The sequence below is a fragment of the Rhinopithecus roxellana genome, chromosome 12 (genome assembly GCF_007565055.1).
Source record: "Rhinopithecus roxellana isolate Shanxi Qingling chromosome 12, ASM756505v1, whole genome shotgun sequence".
Classification (NCBI taxonomy): Eukaryota; Metazoa; Chordata; class Mammalia; order Primates; family Cercopithecidae; genus Rhinopithecus; species Rhinopithecus roxellana.
In genome coordinates this window covers 67,842,915-67,866,444 of record NC_044560.1, presented here as the reverse complement: position 1 = coordinate 67,866,444, position 23,530 = coordinate 67,842,915, and the positions used below count along the sequence as shown (strand labels likewise).

At 35.2% G+C, this 23,530-nt stretch overlaps 1 protein-coding gene across 1 annotated transcript in view; it reads left to right on the top strand.

Moving 5' to 3' along the window:
* COL24A1 (collagen type XXIV alpha 1 chain) overlaps positions 1–23,530 on the top strand; it is a 388,303-nt gene that overhangs the window by 233,114 nt on the left and 131,659 nt on the right. The window contains exons 28-32 of the mRNA XM_030912579.1: positions 199–252; positions 10,792–10,845; positions 11,127–11,171; positions 11,290–11,334; positions 17,668–17,721. Coding sequence (XP_030768439.1) covers positions 199–252; positions 10,792–10,845; positions 11,127–11,171; positions 11,290–11,334; positions 17,668–17,721 — 252 coding nt within the window. The remainder of the gene's footprint in view (positions 1–198; positions 253–10,791; positions 10,846–11,126; positions 11,172–11,289; positions 11,335–17,667; positions 17,722–23,530) is intronic.

The following is a 23,530-nucleotide window of genomic DNA, read 5'->3' as shown; positions in this document are numbered from 1 at the left end:
ATTTGTCCAAAGAGTAGACTATTTCAAAAGTAGAATATTGGTAGAGGGCAGTATGGTTAAAGCATATTTTTAAGGAAGACTAATCAATTTTAAGAATGTCCTGGGAGAATGATATATGTTATAAGAAAGATTATGGCTACTTATTCTGATAGTATTCTTGTGAATTGTACAACTGATTTTTAAATTTACAACATATAGGGTCATGTGGGGGCAAGAGGACCACCTGGGAGTCAAGGTCCTAAAGGACAAAGAGTAAGTAATCTGTGGAAAAAAGTACATTAACCCTCCCCAAATAACTTCATAAATAGTGGAAAACAGTGCAACAAAAATAGCATCATACCTTCTAGAATTCTGCTTAGATCTTGTCAGGTTTTTTTCTATTTTCATTATATTAGATGAATGCCCTACGTTAACTGAAATACGACTCATAATCATTTGTAGTTATAAAATCACACTTTTCCATTTTAATTTTTATGTATATCACTAACTCATACAGAATTCTTGTTTCTTATTCCCAACCTCCAATTCATTCTTTGAGAGAATGGTAAATGTGAAGATCTTTAAATGAATTCTTTCTCTACAGACTTACATAGCAAGGAAAAATGACATCATGACAAAATAAAAAGCAATAAGAAGTGGAACAAAGATACACAAGATGAATAAGAGCTTATTAATTGTAAATCAAAGTTATTATAATCATCATTGTCTAATAATTATGTATACAGAATTAAATAACAAATCTTCATCTCTTTAAGTTGTATCTTAAACATTAAATCCTTTTTAAAGAAATAAGAGCCACTATTTACTGCAAGCCTGTCACATGCCAGACACTTTTTCATATATTATCTCAATACTCAAAACCACCCAAGAGGGAGAAATATTATATCTTAGATATTATAGTTGAGGAAACCGGGGGCTCTCAAAGTTTAAGTATATGGCCTCTATAGACACACATAGAAATGGCACAACCAGTATTCAAATCTTAGTGTGTCTGACTCCAAAGCCCATGCTATTCAATACCATATGGAATATCAGGGAGTATTTTTAAAATAAATTTGGATATGTGGGCTTTAAGGATTCTGTGTTATGCCTTGACCTTACCTTGATTTAAATTTTAGAGCTTATGAAGAAAATATTTTAAAATTCTAAAAATATCCTCTACCTAACCATGATTAAAAAAAAAAAAAAAAAAAAAAAACCCTGCAGTTTTCCAGTTCCAGTTTGCAAATGGGAGGAGGTTGTTAATGAATTCCCAATTCGAAGTAATGACTTTAAAGTCATGTCCTGTGTTTTCAGTGAAGCTTGAAGAAAGAGAGCAGATTTGCCTTTATTGTTTCTTTTCTGAAAAACTATTTTCCTTCCTGGGTTCCAGATTTATACTCTATGGTCACATCTCTAATATATTAGCCCAAATGAGATTTACAATAAAATAAAAAATGATGATAGATGATTTGTACCCAAACTGCATTTAGTGGATAGTACCCTGCCAGCATTCAATATTTAGTTAGGTCAAATGTGTTTATTCAACTTTGTATTAGTCACAATAGGAAAGTTCTACCAATTTGTGACAGATGAGAAAAAGAAGAAATACTTATATGCTCCTTCTGTTAATTAAATAATTTGAGTCCTTAGGCAGAAACTGTGTATCTAAGCACAGTCTTTTCCTAAACCACTTTGTGCTGTCTCATTAAGTCATATGGGAAGTTCGTTTGTTCTGCAGTTTTCTAACTTCACCATGATCCTATTACTGTTTCCTGATTTGTCACTTTATCATCAATTCCTACCTCCCCAAGGATCTGTTTTCCTCACATCCTTCAAATACAGTTTACTGATTCTCTCCCTAAATGGTTCTTCATCATTTTTAAAATTTTTACCCAGGATCCAACAAGGAAGCTTTGTTTAGAAATAAGGGCTTGAGAGAGAGAGAGAGAGAGAGAGAGACAGAGAGAGAGAGAGAGAGAGAGAGAGCTTTCTTTACTGAATGACTATTTTAGGTAAACAATGGACATTGGGTATACAAAAAAAGGACTGAAGACCAGAATATTTGAGAAACAAAATAGTTGGGACGTTCCCTTCTGGTAGCCACTGATATATTCCTGTTTTTACTGTCTTCTCTCTTCAATCCATTTCCCACTAGGGTTGTAATCCCAATACTCTAGACCCATTCTTCCCAATGTTTTTCACTCACAAAAAAAAAATGAGAATATTGGTCCAGCCTACTGAGATAAATGAAAAGGGTACCTAGCTGCAGATTCCTGTGTCTGGCCTTTCCTTGCCACCCCAAAGACTGAGGAGGGCACTAATTTCAGCACATCTGTAATCTCTTTGTGGCAAATATGTGTCATAGTATGTTGGAGGGAAGCTCTGCCTAAGTACATTTGCTCAGAGACCACATAGAGACTTTTCATTATGGAACTGGTACTTATACTCTCTTGCTGTTCTGACTGTGATTGGTGCTGTTAACATATTGCCCTATGACCATAATGAAGGGTAAGACTACTCCAAGGAGTCTGCTTCCTATCTGCTTCTCTCCTGCCCATCCATCCACCATACAGCTATCTAACATTTACTGATTCCCTGCAATTTGTCAAACACTATTAATACCATGGAGGATTCTAGACTTAATTATCTCTTAGATCTAAACCACATAGATTTTACAGTCTAATGGTTTTTGAAGGATCATGCAATATTGCAATTTTTCCAAAGAACAGGAAAAACCCAAACAAGCACTAATGTCCTACCATCTCAAGAAACAGCCTAAGTAATCCTGCCTTTTATATAGCTGAAAAAGGTAACAGGATTGACTAAAAATATCATTCTTACAGAGGTTCTTAGATGAGAAACATGGCATAAACTTTAAAGTATTATTATTTATCCTACATACTCTAAGCTTTGTTTCTACCCTGTATGTTTAGCTGAAGAATAATTAAATAAAATGAAATAACTTAATATACCAAAGCTAATTAATATAATACACAAAATCATGTCCCTTATGTAGACAATATAAGCTAGCAGGTTCTCTAATTCAGTACCAGAAAGACAGTGGTTTAGCCTCTTGGGTCACTAGAAATCAGCACAGCATCAGCTATAATTGAACTCTTCAGAGCTAGGCAGCTGATCCCCTGGTATTACTCCATTACATGCCTCTGTGTCCAGCTACCCAAACAGGAGAGATGACACAGAGCAAAGTTAACCTCATCTTTTTTCTTGACCATGAATTGGCAAGGATCATGAGACACGTTTAAGTTTGCACTGTTTCTCTAGAGGGGCAGCATAGAGGCATGCAACTGAGTATTTTTATTCAGACTATGCCACTTAAGATTTAAATGGGAGAGAAAGATTAAAATAACTATATTAAAAACATGTAATGTTTTAAGGTTTTCTATGGAGGAGGTAAAATTGATCTGCCTATAGAAATTCTGAAATTTGTCCCTTCAAGGAAATGCTTACCATATAGTGGTAAGCAGTCCTCAATTTTCAAATTTAGATTCAAAGCTAGATTCAATACTGAAGCACTCCAGATGATAAGCCGGATCTTCCTCTATGGTTTCTTCTCCTGAAATAGTTTATAACAAGAAGAGAATCAAAAGATTTTTTTTCCTTAAAATCACTGATAATGTTAGTTTTTGCTTAATAGAACGTTTTGTTTCAGCTGTATAAATCATGAGCCAGAGAAGACTGCTAGGCCTAATTAGTTAGGCACGTGAGTGATGTTAACATTCATATGAAGTAGTGGTTCTGTAAATTGATCATTTGTGAATTTAGTTATTGCCTATAATTCAAGTAGCATTTATTTTATAAAACATGCTTAGTTTATGTAGCTGAGCTGTCAAATTTTTATTTCTGCTATGAGAACTTGCTAATACAGCTCAGTGCAGCCAACTTTAATTTTCCTAAGAATGTAAATATTAGATTTTCTCTTTAGCCAGCATAGTTACTCCAAGAGAATATCCATGAGATATTTTTAAACGATTATTTTAAAATATAACTATGCCAAATTTAGGTGCCTATTATAATGCTATTTGCCTAACTTTCTTATAGCCTGTCATAAAGCTTATTTTGTCTTAGAAGTCAAAGCAGACATATACACTAACCCATGAGATAACTTCTATAACCAATATCAAAGTGAAATTGAAAGATGTTGATAAAGCTAAGCTTTCAGTTAATTAGCTTACTCTTGCTTTAAACAGAGAGAGTACTAAGCTCTCCTAGAGTTCTTCTGCCAGCCTTAAACTCTTATCTAGCAACTTGAGGCTTTATTACCTTTAATTAACATAACTGCATTACTTAGACCTTTGAGTTGTTTTTTAAAACTAAATGTGGTTATCATCACTGTAGTCACACAGCTTCTCTTTCTTCATTCTCTGTGTTGTCTTGACTTAGAAAATGAAATAATAAAGTGAAAGTATTTTACTAAGTAAAGGGTTTTTAAAGAAGCATTCTTTTATTTTTTATTGTTACTGTTTGTACATATTTATGGGGTGGGTGTGATGTTTTGTTACATGCATAGAATGAATCATAAACAAGTCAGGGTATTAGGTATGCATTACCTTTAGCATTTATCATTTCTATGTGTTGGGAACATTTCAAGTCCACTCTTCTCGTTATTTTGAAATATACAATAAATTATTGCTAACTACAGTCACCCTACTCTGTTATTGAACAAAAGAACTTATTTCTGTATTTCATTGCATGTTTGTATCCACTAACCTCCTTTTATCTCCCTCTCCCACCCATACACCCTTCCCAGCCTCTGCTATCTATCATCCTACTCTCTACCTCCATGAAATGAATTTTTTAGCTCCCACATGTGAGTGTGTAGGGCAGCCAGAGATCACATCCAGCCCCCATTTTAGTCCTCAGTGGGTTTTTCAGCGGGCTCTGGAAACCTGATTGACACCAGGCAGATTAACAAAGACAAGTTACAAATTATATTAGTTTTGTGTGTATATGGGGATCTTTACAAGAGAGTGAAGTCTGAAGTGCCCAAAACAAGATGCTTTTATACTTCTCAGACAAAGAGTGATAAATTTGAGAAAAAGTGACAGGACAAAGAAAATCTAGCTAGAGTGGTAAACGTTCTAGGGAAGTCACTAGGAGATATATTGGGAATGGGGGTGTAAAACAGGTGGAAGATACGAGTTACTTCATTAAGTGTGTTTATTCAGGTCCATCGCAGCCTTCAATTCTAAGTCTCTGGTGATAAGGACTGTTTTCTCATACTGGTATGGAGAAGGTAGCTCTCCCAGAGGGGTCTTGGTTGCTTGCTGCATGCAGGAAGAGAGATCAGCTTGCCCTTCTGGAAACTACAATTTCTCCAGTGTTTTCATGACGTATTTTGGGATGGTATGTCCTTCATTCCTTCAAGTGAGAACATGCAATATTTGTCTTTCTGTGCCTGGGTTATTTCACTTAACATAATGACCTCCAGTTCCATCCATGTTCCTACAAATTATTCCACTGTGTAGGTATACCACACTTTATTTATCCATTTGTCCATTGAAGGACACTTAGCTGATTCCATATATTTGCTATTGTGAATAGTGCGGCAATAAACATGGGTGCAAAAGTCCCTTTGATATCTGATTTATTTTCCTTTGGATAAATACCCAGTAGTGGAATTGCTGGATTGCATGGTAGTTCATTTTTTTTTTTTTTTTTTTTTGAGACAGAGTCTCACCCTGTTGTCTCACCCTGTTGCCCAGGCTGGAATGCAGTGGCATGATCTCAGCTCACTGCAACCTGTGCCTCCCAGGTTCAAATGATTCTCCTGACTCAGACTCCTGAGTAGCTGGGATTACAGGCACCAGCCACCTCGCCCAGCTAATTTTGTATTTTTAGTAGAGACGGGATTTCACCATGTTAGCCGGGCTGGACTCCAACTCCTGACGTCAGGTGATCCCACCCGCCTTGGCCTCCAAAGTGCTGGGATTATAGGCGTGAGCCACTACACCCAGGCTCCATAATCTGCATACTCTTTTCCATAGTGGCTATGGAATTAGTAATTATTCACATTCTCACCAACAGTATATAAGAGTTCCCTTTGCTGTGCATCCTGGCCAATATCTGTTGTTTTTTGTCTTTTTGATAATAGTCATTCTTTCTGTGATATGATGATATCTTATTGTGGTTTTGATTTTCATCTTTCCTGATAATTAGTGACGTTGAGCATTTTTTCATGTATCTGTTGGCCATTTGTCTCTTAGGAAATATCTGCTCATGTCTTTTCCCCAATTTTTAATAGAATTATTTTTGTAACTACTGAGTTGTTTGAGTTCCTTGTGAATTCTGGATATATAGTCCCTTGTCAGATGAATAATTTGCAAATATATTCTCTCATTCAACAGGTTGTCTCTTCAACTGTTGATTGTTTCTTATGTTGTACGGAAGCTTTTTAGTTTACCATAGTCCCATTTGTCTGTTTTTGGTTTTGTTTCCTGTGCTTTTGAGGTTTTAACCCATAAATTATTGCCCAAACCAATGTCGTGGAGCTTTTCCCGTTTTCTTCTAGAAGTTTTATAGTTCTGAGTCTTCATATTTAAGTCTTTAATCCATTTTGAGTTGATTTTTGTATATGGTGAGAGATAAGGGTTTAATTTAATTCTTCTGCATCTGGATATACAGTTTTCTTAACATCATTTATTGAAGAGACCATTCATACCCCATTGTGTGTTCTTGGCACCTTTGTCAAAAATCAGCTGGCTATAAATGTGTAGATTTATTTCTGGGCTCTCTGTTCTGTTGGCCTATGTGTCTGTTTTTATACTAGTACCATGCTGTTTTGGTAACTATAGTTTTGTAGTTTATTTTATTTTATTTTATTTATCTTTTAAAGATGGGGTGTCACTCTGTCACCCAGGCTGGAGTGCAGTGATGTAATCATAGCACATTGCTGCCTCAAATTCCTGGGCTCACATGATCCTACTGCCTCAACCTACCAAGTAGCTGGTTCTACAGGCATGTTCCACCATGCCTGGCTAATTTTTAAATTTTTTGTAGAGACAGGGTCTTGCCATCTTACCCAGGTTGATCTTGAACTCCTGGGCTCAAGTGATCCTCCCTCCTCGGCTTCCCAAAATGTTGGATTACAGGTGTGAGCCACCACACCCAGCCCAGTAGTGTACTTTAAAGTCATGTAGTGTGGTGCTTCTAGCTTTATTCTTTTTGCTTAGGATTACTTTGGCTATTTGGGCTCTTTTTTGTGTTCCATATGAATCTTAGGATTTGTTTTTCTATCTCTGTGAAAAATGACATTGGTATTTTGATAGGGATTGCACTGAATCTCTAGATTGCTTTGAGTAGTAAAAGTATTTTTTAAATGTAAAACATAACATGAGTGGTTATCATTACTATATGTATTCCTTAATTTTAGAAGGAGTTCCCTTGATTTGCAATACCAATCAGCACTTTACTTGTGAATGTTTAATATTCATTTTGTAAACTTCTGAATTTCAGGTCCTCTATTCCAGCCTGAATTCACTTGCTAACAGGATTAACCTCATTTCTTTCTAACCTTTGAAAAAATATGATAAACTTAATAAAGCATAGTCGTTCAGTCTTTGTATATTTAGACATCATGGGAGTCAGGCTACTCATCTAACATCTACAGACTTCAGTTTCTTCATCTTAAAAATTGGGGTTTGGACTAGTTCAGCCATGGCAGTAGGTGATTTCTGTGCCCAAACAAGAAACTGGCAATTAATTATGAGACTTAGTCCAGCTAGATGCCGCCTTTTCTACGTATATATCTACGCAGCCACTTAATCTGATTTATCTAAGAAATGAAACGTATTTTCTATCTTTGGACCAAACAGTCTTTTTTAAAAAAAATTCTAAATGTACAACTGTGTGTCTGGGGGCCTTTTGAAGCTTAATGCTTATGGCTGCCACCATGTAAACTCAGAATGACTTCTAACTTTCTAACTCTCTATCACTAGCCTTGGAGATATCTACTTCATTGGGCTTGATCATCTAGAGTCGAACTCCTTACCTTCCACCACTCCTCCCTCTCCACCCCAAGCAAATCTACATTTCTAATTTGCTTCCTATTGATGCTCTTATCTTCTACCAATTACTCAGTAGTAAAATATCAAAGAAATACATAGAAATTCTAGGTTGTAAAGGAGTTTTAAGGGCCCAATTAATTACCAGTGGACACATTTTCAATTTAGACCTTACTTGTTTTTTATAGTATTTTAGAATGTTGATGACTCATTCCTTTTCACACTCTTTCGGCCTTCTTCTTTTGTTACTCAAAAAAGTTAGCTGTGTTTCTTTCAGAGCAAAAAGAGAAGAATTAGGCATTGAAGGTGCTAGAGAAAAAGAATCAATACAGATGGATGAAATGTCAAGATCATCTTGAGGGTTGAGGGTGATTATTAGAGCAAAGTCCTGAGGGACCTTCATGCTTAAGACTCGAGTCATCCTTTGAACATTGTTCTTTTTTCATCTTCAGATACTCAATTATTGAATATTCTAAGCATGCCCCCCATCAGAACTTTGCACTTGCTGTTTTTTCTGCTACAGTGACCTTCCCCAAATCATTTGCGTAGCTTGCAATCTTACCTCTTTTAGGTATCTACCCACATGTCACTTTAGAGAGACTTTTCAGGCCACCCTATCTAAAATAGTCCTCTCCACCTTGGATACTCTCTAGTTCTTTATTTTTCTTCATTATACTTAACTACATATTTTCATTTTATAATTTAGTTTTACGTACTTATTTGCTTGTTCATGAATTCAGGGATTTGTCTCTTCTCCCTACCATGTCCTCTGGACCTAAAACAATGCCTGGCTTTTAGTAGGCACTCAGTATACATCTGCTGAATGAATAACACATGTTAAAAAATACTGATCTATTAAATTAAGGCTATGCTCCTCAACTTGATCTTCAAGGTTTTGCACAGTAAGACTGTAGTTCAGTTTTTCAGTCCTTCACTGGAAAATAGAGCAGAAAGGAAGTTGGGAATAGATTATGGAGTACCTTGAATATAGACTTAGAAATTGTAGGGCTGGAGCTATGGCTTTATCAGGATCAGTGGAGCTACAGATCCTCCATGAAGTGTGTGTTCTGTCCAAATCCATGAATGTGCCTCAGAGGATCAAGGAATGCAGTTACCCTAAGAGTTCCCAAGAAGAGAGTCCTATTATAGTAAATAGCTTTTAATAATATAAAGCTAAACCAAAGCTTATCTCAGATGTGATTGATACAAGAGAAGATTCTGAAGCCTAAAGGACTCCTTCAAATCTGTATGTTGTCCTGGGAGATGTGTATCACTGTTCTGTATAGAAATCTTCAGCATCAGTTTTCTGCCAAATTATTTACAAGTAAACTTCAGTCCTTCACCTTATAAGTCCTAGTCTTCTTTTCCACACTTACATCTTAATATTTGTCAACATGTAATCAATAGCCTAACCAAACAAACTATGTTTTTATTCTGTGAGCATCTTTTTTCATGCCTCTGTATTTTCTTCTCATACTATCCCTCAATGTAGAGTTTCTTCTATTTGGAATAAGTCTATGAGATCTGAACCTCCACCTGCTAAAAATATCTTTATTCCCATTACAAATGTGAAGGTTGTCTCCTTCTTTGAATTCTTGTTTTGGTCCTTGGCATGTCTTATCTCTATATATACATTATTGTCTTTTGTGTATTTATATAATAGAGAAACTTTCTCTCAATTATAAATCACCGTAACACTTAATACAATTCCTTTTCCACAGGTATTCAGTTAGAGTCTGTAGAATTGAATCAAGTCCCTGAACAAAGACTTTAAGGTCTTCCAAAGAAAGTGATAATTTAACGAAAGAGTATTCTATCATTTTATTATAGAATGACTTTTGCAACGGCTTTTTTGCAACTAATTATTGAATGAACACTGGGAAGTTTCAAATTTACACGAATATTTTCAGTAGTATTTTCTCTACCTTTTCTGTGCTCCTGCCATCTCCCAGTAATTCCTGGCAAGCAGTTGCATAGCAGGTATAATGCAGTCAGCACTCATTTTCTTTCTTTTTTTTTCATTCCAGCTAAACTTTGTTATTTTTTTTTCTTCAATTTTTATTTTAAGTTCAGGGGCACATGTGCAAGATGTGCAGGTTTGTTGCACAGGTAAACATGTGACATAGTGGTTTGCTGCACAGATCATCCCATCACTTAGGTATTAAGCCCAGCATCCATTAGCTATTCCTCCTGATGCACTGCCTCCCCCCAGGCCCCGTGACAGGCCCCAGTGTGTGTTGTTCCTCACCATGTGTCCATGTGTTCTCATCGTTCAGCTCCCACTTATAAGTGAGAAAATGCTGTGTTTGGTTTTCTGTTCCTGCATTGGTACCATTTTCTAATAATGTGAAAAGAGCACCATCTTAAAATATTAAACTTAAGGAGACTGTTTAGAGAAACAAATCCAGCCACTTTTGATTTAGAGTTGATTAAGAATAAATCCTGGTTGACTGCTGAGTAAACTATAAAGTGAACGAAATACCCAAATAACACACCTATATTATAACCACCTCAACCTCTGAGTTAGCTATTTTTGTGCTCATTTGACTTACTATTTGTCATTAAATCTTAAAAACATGGGCTGATTCTCCCATGCAGAGAGGTTGAGCCATATACGCAGCTGTATTATTTTCTGTTGTCAGGCATAAAATCAAGCAGAAGGAGTTTGTCAACTAAAGAAGGGCACAGCATCTTCACCTGTGAGGACACTTAACAGTTAAAAAAAAAAGAAAGAAAGAAAGAAAAGGGAACATTTCAAATTAACAACAGGATATTTTTTCACCTCTAGGGACCAAGAGGACCAGATGGTCTCTTAGGGGAACAAGGTATACAAGGTGCCAAGGTAATCATTGATTTTTCTCATTTCATATACAGTTAAATTTTATTGAACCCGTATGTCCTACTGGTCTAAAAAACAACGTATTTCCTTACAAAAATATGGTTCTAAATTTTCTCTTTGTCTAAGTATGAAACACATAAAAGTTTTTACTACACACACAGAGATGTTTACTTTTCAGTATTGAACTATATACTTACTATCTTTTTGTATGTGAATATATGCTAGCATATATAAGACGATAATTCACATTCTTACTAACTCACCTGGCTTTGATGCTTTGTTAGGGTGAAAAAGGAGATCAAGGAAAAAGAGGGCCTCATGGTCTTATTGTAAGTAATGAAACATTTCACATTAAAGATGAACATTTTAAGTCTTTTTTGTTTTTCTTAGTATGATTAATCTTTTTGGAGGGGAATACTTGACTCAAGCATTTTCTTTCTCGTGTAGGGGAAGACTGGAAACGCTGGAGAAAGAGGAGTTCAAGGGAAACCAGTAAGTAATAAAAAAAAAAAAATCAGGCTATGAACAATTTTTATCTGCTATTTTCTGAGGAGAGGGGCTGCTCAAACAATGTTTGGGGGATTTTTTGACACGTAAAAATTACATATATTTGCAGTATACAATGTGATATCTTGATATATGTATAAATTATGAACTGATTACCCTTATCTGCTTTATTCTCTGATACAACTATTGTTTGGTGTTCAGTACGTTGGACTAAAAGAATGTAAGTTCTTTTTCTCCTTTAATCATTGGGTCATTGTTTTATTTGAGCAAGTTGCTTACCCATTCTGAGCCTGGGTTGTACCTATCCGTAACTGGTGGTTATAACTGATACTTTTACTTCACTCTATGATAAGTAGAGTGAAGATAAATTAGTTTTACTGTAAAACCCATTTCAAAATAAAATGGCATGACATATAAATATAATGAGACATTAATAAAGCTAACATAATAAGTAACTTTTTTCGGGCCTCTTGCCTAGTTTTCTTTTAACTCAACTTGAATTCCTTTTAGGCCTTTGGAGTGTAGAGCTGTGTGTGTCATCATGCCTTCCCATGGCACTTCTTAGGAGTTGTTAATATTTTATAATACTAGTTATTTTCCTACCATCAAAAATCTTACCAGAATTATACATTTTTTTCCCTGAAAGGCAACAAGTTCTGTGGTTATCATCACTAAGTAAGAGGAAAAAGAAGTTAAATAAAGATTTACCCACACATGCATACTTACACATAGACACATAAGATAGTACATGTATATGAGCACATAAGCTTAGGTATATGAATATTTTTACTTTCATTCAGAATTTTAATTTTTAATGATGACATTTTGATTTGTTATATACACATATATATAATATAAAGTTATAAAAATAGATAATATAAATAGATTGCAGCTCGGGAGACAGAAAAGGATAGAATAAAAATGTTTTAGCTGCTATAGTATTAATAATTGTTTACACAGTAAATGTCACTGCATTTGCTTGTTCCTTTTTGAAATCTGCTGCCCCCTGCCCGCTGTTTCCCACAATAACATTGTATTTAACAGTGATCCAACATAAAATACCAGAGACCTAAGACAGAAAATAAATGACTATGTCTGGGAAAGAACTTGTGTGTGGCAATATATTATTGATTAACGTTATCCTCAAAGAATGTTACTTGAGTTTTAATATTCATCATCTGAGTTTCTATTATATCGATATAAATGGTGTTTGTATATATTGACTACTTTGCTATACTTTATACAGTGCCGAGATACATTGCAGTGAGTGGAAAAGTTTGGAGCTCAAGTTCATTCCTCTCATTTAAAAAAAAATGAGACCCAGATAAATAAAATTACTTATTCATTTTGTATTCATTTATGTACTGAAAATGAAGGTAAAATTATAGGTCATTCATTTTTGACCTTCCCTAGAATTTTACCTTCATTTTTAGCTCATCAAGATATGCTTGTATAAATGTAATATTTCATGTTTGACTTTCTCAATTAAATAAAAGATACTAGAATCATTTTGTAACCTTACCCTGATTTGAAACCTTACCCTGGCAAATGTGTTGCATAGTCTCCTGGAAGAATTAAGTTACCTTAGTGTATGACAAGATTGGACATTAAATATGAATTTATAATAGTTATTGAGGTTTACTTGGCTCTATATCTACATTGTCTCCTTCTCCTTGATTGAATTGAGATCTTGGAGAAGCTGGGAACAATCAATTGAAAAAAGCCAAACAAGCCCCAAAGATTCATTTGATCCTTCAGCACAGTCTTAGTGTCTCTAGTCATTTATGCACTATCAACAAACAGGCAGTGGTATACATTAGAAAACTAAATTCGAGGTCAGATTGACCTTTGGTCTAGTGTATGCTCCTAGAAACCATATAACCGTGTTTAAATTGGTTAGGGCTAGGCATGATGGCTCATGCCTGTAATCACAGCACTTTCAGAGGCAGAGGAAGAAGGGTCTCTTGAGCCCAGGAGTTCGAGACCAGCTAGAGCAATGTAGTGAGACCCCCCATCTCTAAAAATACATATTCTTTATTTTTAAAATGAATTTTTAAAAATGGTTTGGATAAGAGCTCTAAGACCCTCTCCATCTCTAAGTTTTCATAATTTTAAGCCAGGAATTAAATGAAAACTGGCAACACATAGTGCTCTGGTAATCCAGATAACTGATAAAAGTGTATTTGTCTGTGGACCAACCCTGTTTCCTATACAATACTTGCCTCCCATACATCTGACTCAAAAGAAAATCAGGAAGAAAGACCACAATCCACTGTGTTAATAAGGTGTTAAGGCCTGGATCACTATTTTAGGTTCTCTAAATAATATAAAAACTATCATAACTCATACATTACTGAGTATTTCTTTAAATCTAGATATTCTATCAGTTTGTGAGATGGGGTGTAAAAATTCTCCCGACTATAACTTTTACGTTTCTCTATGTCTACCTTTAATTCTTTCCAATTTTGCTTTATGTATTTTTAAATTCTATTGTAAGTTTATTCACATTTGTAATTATTATATCTTCCTCATCAGCTGATCCTTTTTTTTTTTTTGTTAAAAAATATTCTTCTTTATCTCTGGTAATGCTTTTTACTCCTGGTAATACTATTTGTTATGAAGTATACCTCATCTGATATTAATACTAATATAAAGTTTCTCCAAGTTTCTTATGCTTGCTGCTTACATGGCATATCTTGTTCCTTAATTTACTTTCAACCTATCTGTGTCTTGATATTTAAAGTGAATATCTTATCTTATAGTTAGACCTTGGGTTTTATTCATTCTGACAATTTCTGCCTTTTAATTTGAGCATTTGTTCAATTTCAATTTAATGTAATTATTGATACTTAATTGTTATGGTTAATTTGGGTCTCCCATTTAATGAGCTGTTTTTCTTTGTTTCCTTTTTGTTGTTATTGTTCAATGTCTTCTGTTTGCATTGAATAATTTTGAGAATTCTATTTTAATCTGTCTGTTGGATTTTTAGCTCTATTTCTTCTCATTATAATTTTCCATGGTTATTCTAGGTCAAGGGTCAGCAAACTTCTTCTGTGAAGTGCCACAAAATAAGTGTTTTATGTAAATACTTAACACAAGTGTAAGAAACTTGCCAACAATATAGGTCCATTTACGAATACTTTTTTATGCTATAATTATAATTATATAATTATATATAATATAATTATAATTATGCTATAATTATAGCATTAAAAAGTTTTATGTATTATATCTACATATATTTTAAACTACACATTTGCAAAGTTATAATTTTTGCTTTAATATAAATATAATGTTTTCATAATGTAAATGAAATACATACCTTAGAGATGTTTAATGGGGAAATAATGTTTATCATTTACCCACATATTTGCCTTTTCTGATGCTGTTCATTCCTTTCTGAAGATTTGTGTTTCCAAATGGTGTCGTTTCCCTGTAACCTATAGAACATCCTTTATATTTCTTGTAGTAAAGTCTGCTAGTACATATTTCTCTTAGTTTTTGTTTATGAAATGTCTTTATTTCTCCTTTACTTTTGAAGTACAGTTTCACCGGATATCAGATTTTAGGTCGACAGAGTTTTTTGGGGGATTTTTTTGTTTTTATTCAGCTCTGTAAGGATAACTTACCATTTTCTTTTGGCCGTTGGTATTTCTGATAAGTAGTCCACAGTTATATATATATCATTATTCCCTTGCATATAATGTATCATTATATTTTATTGGAATCAATCATATTGGAAGTCATATATTGGCTTTGCCACTTACTAGCAGTCTTGACTTTGTACAGATTACTTAACTTCTCTGGGCTTCAGTTTCCCCATCTTTGATATAGGAAATCTTTTTATAGTTATAACAAATGTATAACAAATGTTATTTATTATGTTCCTGGCACAGGCTCTAATAAATAACAACCAAAATAACCATTGTTATCCTCATGGTCATCATTATCACAGTTACTGGGTTGAAGTAATGGAGAAGGGAGTTCTAAAAAACCTTAAAGATAATTTTTATTTTATTCCAGCTTGTGCTTTTCCGCTTTTTCCCCAATAAAAACAGAGTCCACTTAAATTATTTCATGGCTTTGCAAAAGAGCTTTTATGCAGTATCAACAGCATTAAAAGTACATGATAAGCTCAATATTATGTCTATACATACTTTACAAAGAAAATTGGGCAGATATTATTTAAAGTTCTGAAGTTTTCTGTATATTTCAGTTGGTCTACTAGGCACAGAGAGATTCCTTATAATGATCCTATCTCTTAATTAAGGAGCCTGGAGTAAATAGGCACCATATCATTTACATGACTGAAACAGAGCCTCAACTAGATGGGAGTCCATAATTTTACATAGTTCCCTTTCCCTAGCCAGAAAAACTGAACATAGCATTACAGATTATAACTTAGAAGACAGTGTGTTGCTAAGAACTTTGAATATCTTTACTTATAATTTAATGTCATATTTTTATACCTTTTAGTTTTTTAAGGTAAAATGGTATTTGTGATTAGCTGTATAGTTATCAACTTTCCCAAGGTCAGTAATGTAGAAGATGCAACTTATGGCTGGGCACAGTGGCTCACGCCTGTAATCCCAGCACTTTGGGAGGCCAAGGCGGGCGGATCACGAGGTCAGGAGATCGAAATCATCCTGGCTAACATGGTGAAACCCCATCTCTACTAAAAATACAAAATAAAAAAATTAGCCAGGCGTGGTGGTGGGCGCCTGTAGTCCCAGCTACTCGGGAGGCTGAGGCAGGAGAATGGCGTGAGCCCGGGATGGGGAACTTGCAGTGAGCCGAGATCTTGCCACTGCACTCCAGCATGGGCAACAGAGTGAGACTCCATCTCAAAAAAATCAATCAATAAATAAAATAAAGCAAAAAAAGAAGACGCAACTTACAAATGGGTCAACATGTTATGTGTTGTCAGTGGTCATCAGTGCCTCGCACACAGTAAATGCTCAATAAATCTTTGACTGAGTCAGAGAAGACTCAGAATTTGGTTTAGTGTTCTATCTACTTCATATCTGAAACACTCTTTTATGGTACTACAAAGAGTGTAAAGATGGGGGAAAAAGGAAGTTACAGGTTCAGTATGGTTATTTACGGTTATCTAGGTTCCAAGTCTCCTGTGCCTTGCCAGAGTTTAAAGACGTAAGTCATACTTATTAACACATTGCAAGGACATTATTATTTTTTGAAAAAGGAAACTTTATATGAATATTAAAACTGTAAAGAAATTCAGATTTAAAATAATTTTGGATAATTATTTGTCACAGTATAGGAGTGAGGATTAAATAAAAAATGGGAGTAGATACAAAGAACTCCTACAACTCAAGAATAAAAAAACAACCTGATGGAAAAATGAGGAAAGGACTTGAACAGGCATTTCTCCAGAGAAGGTATACAAATGGCCAGTAAGCACATGAAAAGATGCTCAACATCACTCGTCATTAGGGAAATGAAAATCAAACCACCATGGGATACTATTTCACAAACATTATAATGCTGTCATAAAAAAAAAGAAAATATGTATGGCCAAGGATGTGGAGGAATTGGAACCCTTGTTCATTACTGGTACAAATATAAAATAGGGGGACTGCTGTGGAAAACAGTTTGGTGGTTTGTCAAGAAGTTAAACAGAGAATTAGCCATATGATCTATCAGTTCCACTTCTAGGTAGAGACCCAAATAATTGAAAAAAGGGACTCATACAGATACTTGTATACCCATATTCAGGGCCACATTATTCACAATAGCCAAAAGTTGAAAGTAATCCATGTTCTTTGATAGACTAATAGATAAACAAAATGTGGGATATGCATACAGTGGACCCAACCTTAAAAAGCAGAACATTTTCACGCATGCTACAACAGGGATGAATCTTGAAGACATTATGCTAGGTAAAATAAGCCAGTCACAGAAAGGCAGATATTGTGTGATCTCACTGATATGAGGTACTTAGGATATTCGAATTCATAGAGACAGAAAATAGAATGGTGGTTGCCAGGGAATAGAAAAAAGGGGTGATGGGGAGTTAGTTTTTAATGGGTACAGAGTTTCAGTTTGGGAAGACGAAAAAGTTCTGGTGACGGTTACACAGCAATGTGAATGTACACAATGCCACATAACTACATTTAAAAATGGTTAAAATAGTAAATTTACCACAAAAGCAATATATATATATATATATATATATATATGTATAGCAGTAGACAGAAAAGTTGGGTGGAAGGATCCATAGGAAAGCTAAGGTAAGGAAACTGTCTAAAACGTCTTCACACAACACTTTTCCTACAAGTATTGCCTTTATTTGTCCAGGGTTTACAGGGATTGCCTGGAAGTACAGGTGACAGAGGACTTCCAGGAGAGCCAGTAAGTTTATGTTTATACTTTTCTAATTGTGTTTTTCTCATAATGTACATTTATGTTTCCATTATTGCTCTGCTGTGCTGTGACTGGTATGTTTTAGAAAGCAGCATTTATCATAGACACCACAGACAAATCACATAGAATAAAAAATAATAGTTTATAGTGCCTTTCTGGTTTCATATAGTCAAATATGGTGCTGTTTTTCTGGAGCTGTTAAATCTGAGCATATTTCTGTTTTCAACAAAGAAAACTCTGTTTTACTGAATCTCAGAAATTCTGTTTCTGAATGGCTTGCTGTTCTTATAATATTACATTGCCACACACACACAATCACATTTATGAGGCAATTTCTATAATTAGAAGACCATATAGAGAGAAGCCAAACATTCTGATGGGCCAAAATGTGCAAACATGACAGAAATGCAGTTACATCAGCAGTACAAAAATTTACATCATTACAAAAACTTATGAAATCGTTATGAAACTGTTTCCGAGTTTCCGTGGAAGGTAAGTTGTGAAAAGGAAAGACCTGTCACACCTTCTTTCTTACAATTTATTCTTTTTTGCCAATGAAGTCATTCTTCTGGTTAATGGTGTCAGATGTAATGTGCTACAATGTGCTTCTAAGATGTACAATACAATATAGTCTTTCAAACAACTGCATTGATTTTATCATCAGTTGACACAGAGATTTACAAGTGGCTTTTGTATAATTCATTTAGTTAGTAGCAAATGGAAAATTCTAAGTCAAAGAGCTATTCTTATCATAAGGTTTTCCTCATTTATATATTTAACCTATGATATAAGCTCTCAAAACAATAAGGAAAGATTTGACAGTATATATAGTTCTTTCCAAATAAAGAATTTTAGATATGTTGCTGATTTTTTAAGCTAAATCCTTCTTGGTTTTCTCCCTATTATGTATATCTTAACCTGTCATTTCAATTCTGATGTTTATCTGACCTAAAATAATGCAACTCTCTTTAACATTATTTACTTAAGTGTATCCCCCAAAAAGTCTGTAACCTGCTTGAAATCAGAGACCATTTATTTTATCTTTGTAATCCCCTTTCCTGGTATAATGTCTGGTATATATAAGTAAGTGCCAGATGGGGTTAGAAAGGAGGCAGGTGGCAAAACACACATAGCTTTATGAGAGCTATTGCCAACATTTTTAATTTTTATCCTTAGAACAAAGTATGTTATTAAAGGTCTGGGACTAGCTTTATTATTAGATTATTTAGTTTATTATCTGATATCTATTTTGTAAATATCAGTCAAATCACAAAATGGAAGGAGCCAAGAATGGCTGGCTGTTGCAATAATACAGATAAAAATCGGCAGCACCTTTTTTTATGAGCAGAGAAATGAAGTGGACAGATGATTCAAAAGGGGATAAAATCAATAGGTAATAAAGACTCCGTATGTGAAGTATAATTCTTAAATTTCTGGCTTATTGTATTAAAGAGTTGATGATAATATTCACTGAAACAGAAAAAAAAACACAGAAAAGTAGGTTTGAGAATGGAAGATTATAAATTCAGTTTAACTGTTGAATTTGAGGTGTCTTTGAGAAACATGAAGTTGGCAGTTGGATTCAGAGTAGAGGAATGCACTGAAGTTTAAAAATATTGGATTCATTGCCTATAGAAAGAGTATAGAAGTGAGAAAAGAAAAAGATCTAAGGCTGAGGCTTAAAGAGCTACAACATTTACAAAACGCTGGCAGAAAAGGTTGAAACTGCACAAGAAACTGAAAGAGTATTACTGGAGGAAAATCAGATATGTAAGTTAGGAGTTTCAGCTATAACCGTAACCCATCTTAACATCTTCATGATAATAATAAATTCCCTTAGAAGTATGTAGGCATAAAGTAGGATAGGTAAACCACAGCCCTCAGTCCAGTTATGCTTCTGTATATCAAATTTTATTGAGACACAGCCACGACGATTCCCTTATATATGTATGGCTGCTTTCATACTATGACAGCAAAGTTTAAAAGTTTTGACAGAGACCACAGGACCCACAAGCCTAAAATACTTACTGTCTTGCCCTTGAAAAAAAAGAAATTTGCTGACCCCGATGTAGATTTTAATCACATAAGTACAGAAAGAAAATGTCTAATCAACGCAAACCTTGTAACAAATAATGTGCCTTGGTTTATGTAGTGTACAACCTGCACAATCGCCCTCAATAAGAGGAGAATGGTGACATTTGTTCATTCTCTCTTTTATCATTTTGTTCATTTATTCTTCCGTTTCAGAAGACAAGTTGAAAAAAAAAACTCCTGACCTAAATAAATATAGTTAATATCTCTTAATTATTGAAAACTGCCTTTAAAGAGGGAACCAGGGGAATGCTATACTCTAAAATTTAAACTCTTCATAAGCTTGCTTTATAATATCCCTTGTAAATTTTAAAATATTCTTTTCTAGCTACTTTTTCTTAGATACCAGAAGTCATTTTCACTTATCTCAAAAAATAGTTAATAGAATTCTCAAGTTAACTAAAAGTGTATAATAAAACTTCATTCAGTTCCTCATTAGAGTGGCAACAGTCTTGGAAACAAAAGATAAGAGTACCCTATATCAGCATCTCAGTCAGACAAAGAGAGCAGCCAAAATAAAGTACCAGATGAATTTCACTTACAAATATAATTGTAAAAATCTGAACAAAAAATTAAGTAAAATTTAACCGTGTATATAAAGAATTATCCACCTCAGTGAAGTAAAAGGAAGAATTACAATCAAGGAAAAGTTAGTTGTTATTAAGAAATCTATTAATATATCACAGATATAATGAAAAATACAAAAACAAGTAATCTAAAATTTAGCAACCTTTTATTTTTATTTTTATTTTTTTTCTTTTTAGACAGAGTCTCGCTGTCACCCAGGCTAGAGTGCAATGGTGCAATCTTGGCTCACTGCAACCTCTGCCTCCCAGGTTCCATTGGTTCTGTTGCCTCAGCCTTCTGAGTAGCTGGGACTACAGGTGCATGCCACCACGTCCCACTAATTTTTCGTATTTTTAGTAGAGATGGGATTTCACCGTGTTAGCCAGGATAGTATTGATCTCCTGACCTCGTGACTACCCACCTCTGCCTCCCAAAGTGTTGGCATTACAGGTGTGAGCCACTGCATCCGGCCAGCCATTTTTGATTCTTTAAAAATCATTGCATGGGGGCAAAGCACAGTGGCTCATGCCTGTAATCCCAGCACTTTGGGAGGTCGAGGTGGATGGATCACTTGAGGTCAGGAGTTCAAGACCAGCCTGGCCAATATAGTGAAACCCCACCTCTACTAAAAATACAAAAGATTAGCCAGACGTGGTGGTACACACCTGTAGTCCCAGCTACTTGAGAGCCTGAGGCAGAATTGCTTTAACCCAGGAGGCAAAGGCTCCAGTGAGCCAAGATCACACCACTGCACTCCAACCTGGGTGACAGAGTACGACTCTATCTCAAAAAAAAAAAAAAAAAATATTGTGTGTGGAGCACAATTTGGCTTCTAGCTGAATCCAGTCTCCCCCCCCAAAAAGATTTAAAAATCATAGTGTGAAAGTTGTCAGAATCAAAATGGAGTCACTGATGTTAAGAAAATAAAAGAAAAATCTGACAAATAGAGGTGAAGGCCATAAATACAGAGTTCTCATTCTTAGATGCCTGATAACACAAACTATCACAAAAAATTGCAAAAATCACAACCTTGCCCAAAGAACATTTGCATCCATATACAAAAAATACTTCTGAAAAGACATCTGCCCAGCAACGGCCTGTCCAGCCTTGGACTGGTGTCACCATTGTTGCTGATATTTACAGCCAAGGACAATCATTTCAAAACAATTATATAATCCTCATTTTTCCTTTACAAACTATTCCCTTTCTTTATCTCCCTGAATATGTACATAGCTTACTACGGCATGCATATTCCCACTACAATGCTCTATTCCAAAATAAATACCTTATTTCTTTTAGAGAGCCTCTTTCTCTTTGTTATTTAGGTTGACAATAGTAAAGTGTTTTCTGGGTTGGGCACAGTGGCTCACACCTGTAAACCCACCACTTTGGGAGGCCAAAGCAAGTGGATCACTTGAGGTCAGGAGTTTGAGACCAGCCTGGCCAACATGGTAAAACCCGTTTCTACTTAAAAAAAAAAAAAAAAAAAAAAAAAATCAGCCAGGCGTGGTGGTGGGTGCCAGAAATCCCAGCTACTCAGGAAGCTGAGGTAGGAGAATTACTTGAACCTGCGAGGCGGAGGGTGCAGTGAGCCTAGATCGTGCCACTGCACTCCAGCCTGGGTGACAGAACAAGACTCTGCCTCTAAATTAACTAATTAATTAATTAATGTGTTTTCTGGTCTGAAATGTAAGGAATTTGGAAGTCATCACTCCCAACCTCAAAACAAGAAAAAAGATGGACACACTGAAAGTCAACAACTCTTCTTAGATCTGTCAGAGGATTAAGGTCACAAGACAAACTACTGCCCCCAAAATGGAGAGACAGACAGGCAAATACATAGCCCACATCTGGACAGTGGGGACACTTTAAACTATAATTAGCAAATTACTGGAGACTCAGTGTAGACCAGCTTGAGTGTTAAAAAAGACTCAGAGACTGCCCAGTCTTTGGGAGGCCCCTACGTTTTCCTGAGTTTTACGTCCTTTCAGAGCCCTAACAGGTTCTCACTTTCAAACAGAGAATTCCCTCCTGCTTCCAGCAGAGGGAGAGGGATAGTAACCATTTTGAAACACACCTAGCTACAACAACCAGTAAACACAGCCTACCCCACAGCCAGATAATATAAAATATCACATTAAAGGCCTATTCACCTTGGTTTCATTTACATTTATATCATGTCTGGCTTTCAAAAACACTTATAAGGCAAGATAAAAGGCAGAAACAGTCTACAGAGACAAATAAGCAGAAACAGACTCAGGGATAGCAGACATTTTGGAATTATGAAACTGGGAATTTCAAAGTAAAAGAGAAATAAAGTATTTCTCAAACAAAAATTTAAGGAATTTGTCACTAGCAGACCAGCAAGTAATGTTAAAAGAAGTTCTTCAGAGAGAAGAAAAGTGACATAGGTAAGAAACTCATCTAGGAAAGAAGAGTGTTAGAGAAGGAATAAATGAAGGTAAAATAAAATATTTTTATAATTCTTAATTGATCTAACAGACAATTTGTACAAAATAATAATAGCAACAGTATTTGGTATTATATCTCATGGATAAGTCAAATGTTATAAGGAACAAGAGGGAGGAATTGTTATAAAGTACTGGCACTACTCATGAAGTGGTATACTGTTATATGAAAATGAACTAGATCAATGGCCATAGCACCCTGAATGTTCTTAATCTCATCTGATCTTGGATACTAAACAGGGTCAGGACTGGTCTATTACTGGGATTGGAGATGGCCTGGGAATACCAAGTGCTGTAGGGTCTTTTTAAAAAGAAAGAAAATGGACTTAGGTTAATTGCAAGTGTGTATTGCAAACTCTAGAGTGTCCACTTTAAAAAGTTTTAAAAGTAGTATAATTTGTATGCTAACCCAGGAAAGAAAATGAAATCATATAAAATGCTTAATTAAAATGAGAGGCCAGAGTGGGCACGGTGGCTCATGCCTTTAATCCTAGCACTTTAGGATGCCAAAGCAGGTAGATTGCTTGTGGTCAGGAGTTTGAGACAAACCTGGACAACATGGTAAAACCCCGTCTCTACCAAAACAATGCAAAAATTAGCTGGACATGGTGGGACGTGCCTGTAGTCCCAGCTACTCAGGAGGCTGAAGTGGGAGAATCACTTGAACCCAG